At 56.7% G+C, this 5,613-nt stretch overlaps 1 protein-coding gene across 1 annotated transcript in view; it reads left to right on the top strand.

Moving 5' to 3' along the window:
- The window catches only part of TASOR2 (transcription activation suppressor family member 2), a gene marked incomplete at its 5' end in the record, with an annotated part of 22,846 nt that overhangs the window by 8,976 nt on the left and 8,257 nt on the right, over window positions 1-5,613 (top strand). Inside the window, 4 exons of the mRNA XM_031061897.1 lie at window positions 6-642; window positions 2,171-2,735; window positions 4,161-5,084; window positions 5,141-5,529. Of these exons, the coding sequence (XP_030917757.1) occupies window positions 6-642; window positions 2,171-2,735; window positions 4,161-5,084; window positions 5,141-5,529 (2,515 nt within the window). The remainder of the gene's footprint in view (window positions 1-5; window positions 643-2,170; window positions 2,736-4,160; window positions 5,085-5,140; window positions 5,530-5,613) is intronic.

Here is a 5,613-nt window from a genome sequence, read left to right as displayed (position 1 = left end):
TGCCTTTATTCCCAAAGATTCTGGGGTGGTCCCCGTGGAATCCGGGGATTCCTGCGAGCAGCAGAGCCCGTCCGAGCCCAAATCCCTGCGCGTGGCCTCCGACCACAAATACCACAGGGCAGACAAGCAGGGCAAAAAATCCACCTCCGCCTGCAGCAAGGTGTCCCAGAGCCAGGCGCTTCCTGAGCAAACAGATCCCAGCCAGCTGGCCTCTCCTCCCAGGGAGAAAACCTCTGGGATTGTCAGCAGGAGCAGCGCCGGGTTCCAGGCGTTCCCTCCCCGCCCAGCCTGCGAGGTGAACTCACACTCCATCATCTCAGCCGAGCACTCCTACGCCTCCCCCATGCCCGAGGATCCCAAAGCAACCCCAGATCCCAAAGGGAATAATCCCAGGAGCGCCCCAGCAGCTCCCTTGGTGGGGAAGGTGCTGCCGTTCCGGCACCAGCAGAGCAGCGCCGCCGAGCCCGCCCGCAGCCGGAGCTCTCCCAGGAAAAAGGAGGAATTCTCCAAGAGCCACACGGTGAATCTCTGTGGGAGCTCCATGAAGGTCACGTGCCGCTGGGAAGAGGAATATCTCTTCCACCTGGACAGCAGGTACACCAACGATTCCCTGGAGAAAACCGTCATCCGGGCCCTGCATGGGTAAGTCCGTTTGGGAATGGGGTTTCTGTGCTTTTAGCCCTTCGTGTGCCATAGCTGTGGGGTTTGTTCCCTGTCTCGCTGTGGTTTTCTTGGAAGAGAGGGTTTGGGGGTGCTGGTGAGGGGAAAAGGGGATGTGACCCAGCCTCGTGTGCTGGAGCCAAAATTCCTCCCCATCCTGGGGTGATCCAGGGTGTGGGCAGCAGGAAAAGGGGGAATCGGGGAATTCTGGCCCTCCCAGGGGAGACCCCACGTGCAGAGCTGCCCCAGCCCTGGGACCAACAGCAGCACCTGGAGGTGCTGGAGAGAGCCCAGAGGGATCCATGGAGCTGCTCCAGGGCTGGAGCCAGCCTGGGAGAGCTGGGAATGTTCCCCTGGAGAAGGGAAGCACCCAGGGAGAGCTTCCAGCACATTGCAGGGCCTGCAGGGGCTCCAGGAGAGCTGCAGAGGGACTGGGGCCAAGGCCTGCAGGGACAGCACCCAGGGAATGGCTCCCACTGCCAGAGGGCAGGCATGGATGGGATCTTGGCAATGAGGAATTCCTGGCTGGGCTGGGATTGCCAGAGCAGCTGGGGCTGCCCCTGCATCCCTGGCAGTGCCCAAGGCCAGGCTGGACACTGGGGCTGGAGCACCTGGGACAGGGGAAGGTGTCCCTGCCATGGCGGGGGTGGCACTGGGTGACCTTTGAGATCCCTTCCCACCCAACCCATTCCAGGATTCTGCAATTCCCGTGGCTCTGCAGCCGGAATCGGTCCCTAAAGCCACAGCCCAAGTCCTCCATCCCTCCTTTGGAGCTCAGATTTCCTCTATTCTTATTTCTTCCTACAAAAAGCTGGAATCTGCATCAAGCAGTGCGTGCCTTGGGGCTGAGCCCTGCAGGGAGCCAGGGATGAACTCCAGGGGTGAATCTGAGAGATGAATTTCAGGGATGAACTCCAGGGATGAACTCCTGGAATGAACTCCAGGGATGAATTTCAGGGATGAATTTCAGGGATGAATTCTCAGGGATGAATTCTCAGGGATGAATTCTCAGGGATGAACTCCAGGGATGAATTTCAGGGATGAATTTCAGGGATGAACTCCAGGGATGAATTTTAGGGATGAATTTCAGGGATGAATTCTCAGGGATGAATTCTCAGGGATGAATTTCAGGGATGAATTCTCAGGGATGTATTTCAGGGATGAAATTTCAGGGATGAATTTTAGAGATGAATTCTCAGGGTTGAACTCCAGGGATGAACTCCAGGGATGAACTCCATGGATGAATTTCAGGGATTAATTTCAGGGATGAATTCTCAGGGATGAACTCCAGGGATGAATTTTAGGGATGAATCCCAGGGATGAATTCCCAGGGATGATGAACTCCTGGAATGAACTCCAGGAATGAATTTCAGGGATGAATTCTCAGGGATGAATTCTCAGGGATGAACTCCAGGGATGAATTTCAGGGATGAATTCTCAGGGATGAATTCCCTGGAGCAGAACAGGGAAGGATGGGGATGGTTCAAACTCTCTTTGCTTCCCTTGCCAGGCCCTGGGATCCCGATCTTCCCGACGACGTGGAGGGGATGAAGCTGATCCTGCACATGTGGGTGGCTCTGTTCTACAGGAAGCCCAGCAAGCTCCTGAGCAGCTCCAGGAAGGTGGTGGAGCACAGCAATCCCAGCAAATTCGTCTCCATCAACAGCTCCGGTGGCTTCCTGGAGCTCAGTGACGACAGCCAGGACTGCTTTGGCTTCGAGACGTGTCCTGCGGACTCGGGCTCGGATCCTGACCAGACTCCCAGCAGCTCCCTGGATGCCAGCGCCCCTGCCCAGGGCGGCCCCCAGCCCCAGAGGAGCGCCGCGGACTCGCAGACGGACGCGGACGGGGCTGCCGGAGCTGTGGACAGCACGGTGTCCTCCTCCTCGGGGGAGCTGCCCTGCGGGGAGGGGGAGGAGGAGGAGGAGCCTTCCTCCACCAGCTGTCCCGAGAGCCTTCCCCTGCCGGATGGTTCCAGGGAAAAGCTGGATGGGGCGGGCGGGGAGCCCGAGGGCGTTGCCGAGGAGAGAGCGCGCGGTGTCTCCAGTGTCACCGATGTCTCCAGTGTCACCGCGGTGAGTGTGCCCTTGGGCGGCTCCAGGGATGTTTTCTTTTAAAGAGCAGGAGTTTCCTCTTAAAAGAACTGGATGTTCCTTTTAGAAGAACAGGATTTTCCCTTTGGAAGAGCAGGAGTTTCCTCTTAGAAGAGCAGGATTTTCCTCCTAAGAGAGCAGGATTCTCCTCCTAAGAGAGCAGGATTCTCCTCCTAAAAGAACTGGATGTTCCTTTTAGAAGAGCAGGATTTTCCCCTTGGAAGAGCAGGATTTTCCTCTTAGAAGAGTAGGATTTTCCTCCTAAGAGAGCAGGATTTCCTCTTTAAAAGAGCAGGATTTTCCCCTTAAAGGAGCAGAATTTCCTCTTTAAAAGAGCAGGTTTTCCCCTTAAAGGAGCAGAATTTCCTCTTTAGAAGAGCAGGGTTTTCCTCCTAAAAGAGCAGAATTTCCTCTTTAAAAGAGCAGGATTTTCCTCTTAAAAGAACAGATGTTCCTCTTAAAGGAGCAGGAGTTTCCTCTTATGAAGGAGAATTTTCCTCTTAGGGGAGGAGGATTTTCATCTCTTAAAAGAGCAGTAATTTCCTTCTAGAGGAGCAGAAGTTTCCTCTTAAAAGGAGCAGAATTTTCTCCTTAAAGGAGCAGAATTTCCTCTTTAAAAGAGCAGGATTTTCCTCTTAAAGGAACAGGATGTTCCTTTTAAAGGAGCAGAATTTTCCTCTTAGTAGAGCAGGATTTTCCCCTTAAAGGAGCAGAAGTTTTCTCTTAAAAGGAGCAGAATTTCCTCTTTAAAAGAGCAGGATTTTCCTCTAGAGGATCAGGATTTTTCTCTTAGGGGATCAGGATTTTCCAGAAGAATGGAGATGTGCTTGTGGGGTACCCAGGGAAGCAGGGATGCTCTCCAAGGGGGAGGAATCCCAAATCCAAGTAATTCAAGTGTCGAGCTCAGCGCCTGTTCCCGATTTAAATTCCGAGTTTGTGTGCGCTCAGCTGAGGGATCAGGGCAGCCCCCAGCATCCCAGAGCAGAATTCCAAATCCAGCACAGCCATTCCCACGTGGATTTGGAAAGCTGGGATTTGTTGGCTCAGGAGATTTTCCCCCACGCAGGTGCCAGTGCAGTGCTTTGCTTCACTTCCCTCATCCCTCGGTGAAATCCATGAAAATTCCATTCTGGATAAAGCTCGAAATTCATTTTTACACTTTCTCCAGTCTGCACATGGTCAGGAGTGGAGGTTCTTGGGGTAAACATAAAATGTGGGGATCTGCTGAGGTATTTCCCAGCCTGAATTCTCAAATTAAAATAATTCCTTTAAAACTTGAGCAGAGGAGCAGCTTCCATAGGGCTGGAACTGTTTTGCACGAAGGAAGAAATATTCCAGTGGGGTTTTTTTCCTGCGTTTTCCTATGAGGAATGTTTTCTTCTTGTTGACCTGTGGCTTGTGTTCCAGGAGGAGCCAGCCAAGCAGGAGCTGCTGGATGCCAGGATCACCCCCAGCCCTCCCGAGGAGCTCGGCTGTCCCAGCAAATCCCCGGATGCGCCGGAAAACGCCGGGAGCCAAACCCCGAACTCCAGCACAGCTCCATGGACAGACCCCCCGTGTGCAGCTCAGGAAAACGGGGAGCAGCAGCAGGAAGCAGGCTCAGGGAGTGGCCCCGGCCCTCCCGAGGATGAGGAGGGAGCGGGAGGCTCTGGGCATTCCCTGGAAGGTGAGGGTGGCGCTGATCCGCAGCCTGCCTGTGATTCCTTGGAAGCAGCTCCTGGAAGTGCAGAGCCTGGGGGAGCCCCTGAGGAAGGGGAGGAATGCCAGGAGCCCTCGGAGCACTCAGAAAAGGAGAGAGAGGAGGAGGAGGAGAAGAAGGAGTGCGAGGAGTTGGAGGATGAAGGCTCCTTCACGGGCCCCGTGGGTTTGGTGCTGTCCGAGAGCAGCGATGCTGAGATGGAATGCGAGCAGAATCCGGGGAATTCGGCATCTCCTGAGGAGTTTGGTGTTCCTGAACAGGAGCCCGTGCCCAGCCCCACCTCCCTGGCACCCCCCTGCCCCGACAGATCCTTGCCAGCGCCCTCAGAAGGGGCTGGGACTGTCCCTGGAGGCTTTCCTGAGGAGGTGTCACCGAACCAGGAGGAGCTCCCGGATCCCTGGGACGCTCCGGGCACGCCGGAGTCGGAGACAAACGGGGTTGGAGTGGCCGAGGCGGGCTCACCGCACAGTGACCACAGCGCAGTGGGGTCACACACAGTGGCCGGCCCTGTCCGTGGGGCACGGCCTGACAGCGTCACAGACAGCGCGGGGCCTGCCGGGGCCACGCCTGCCTCCGAGCCCTCCGGAGAGCGCCCGGCTCTGTTTGCCCGGCCTCTCCCCATGGCTCCCTGGGTCCGTGGGCTGCTCCGGAGGATCAGCCCGTGCAGAGCCTCCAGTCGCCGTCCCAGAGCGACCTCGGACTGAGCAGCTGCTGCTCCCAGCGGGGTGGGGGCGACGCCGATCCCCACCCCAGTTCCCGGGATGCTGAGGAGTCAAACCAAGGTGGGAACGGGGTTTTGGTGGAGGAACAGCTGGGGAGCCCCTCTGCCAACGGCACGGAGGAGCTGGATGATCCCATGGGAGCAGGAGACGGCCGGGACTCCCCCTTTGAGTACACAGACATAGGAGATGAGTGCAGAGCTGAGGAGAGCGGGGATGTGTTCCCTGGGACGGAGAATTCCCCTGGGAACGACACCACGAACACGGAGATGGCAGAGATCCCTCTCCACCATCACCTGGAACCAGAGCCCTCCTCCTCCATCAGGGAGGGCATCTCAGCCATACAGGAGCTCCGCAGGCAGCAGCAGAGCTTCCCAAACATCCACGGGGACTCAGCTCCTGCTTCTCCTGCCGCCGGACACTCTGACCGCGGCGTTCCCGC

This window comes from Geospiza fortis, unplaced genomic scaffold, assembly GCF_000277835.1.
Source record: "Geospiza fortis unplaced genomic scaffold, GeoFor_1.0 scaffold61, whole genome shotgun sequence".
NCBI classification, from domain to species: Eukaryota; Metazoa; Chordata; class Aves; order Passeriformes; family Thraupidae; genus Geospiza; species Geospiza fortis.
The sequence above is the reverse complement of the archived record's forward strand: the minus strand, read 5'-3'. Positions and strand labels throughout refer to the sequence as shown.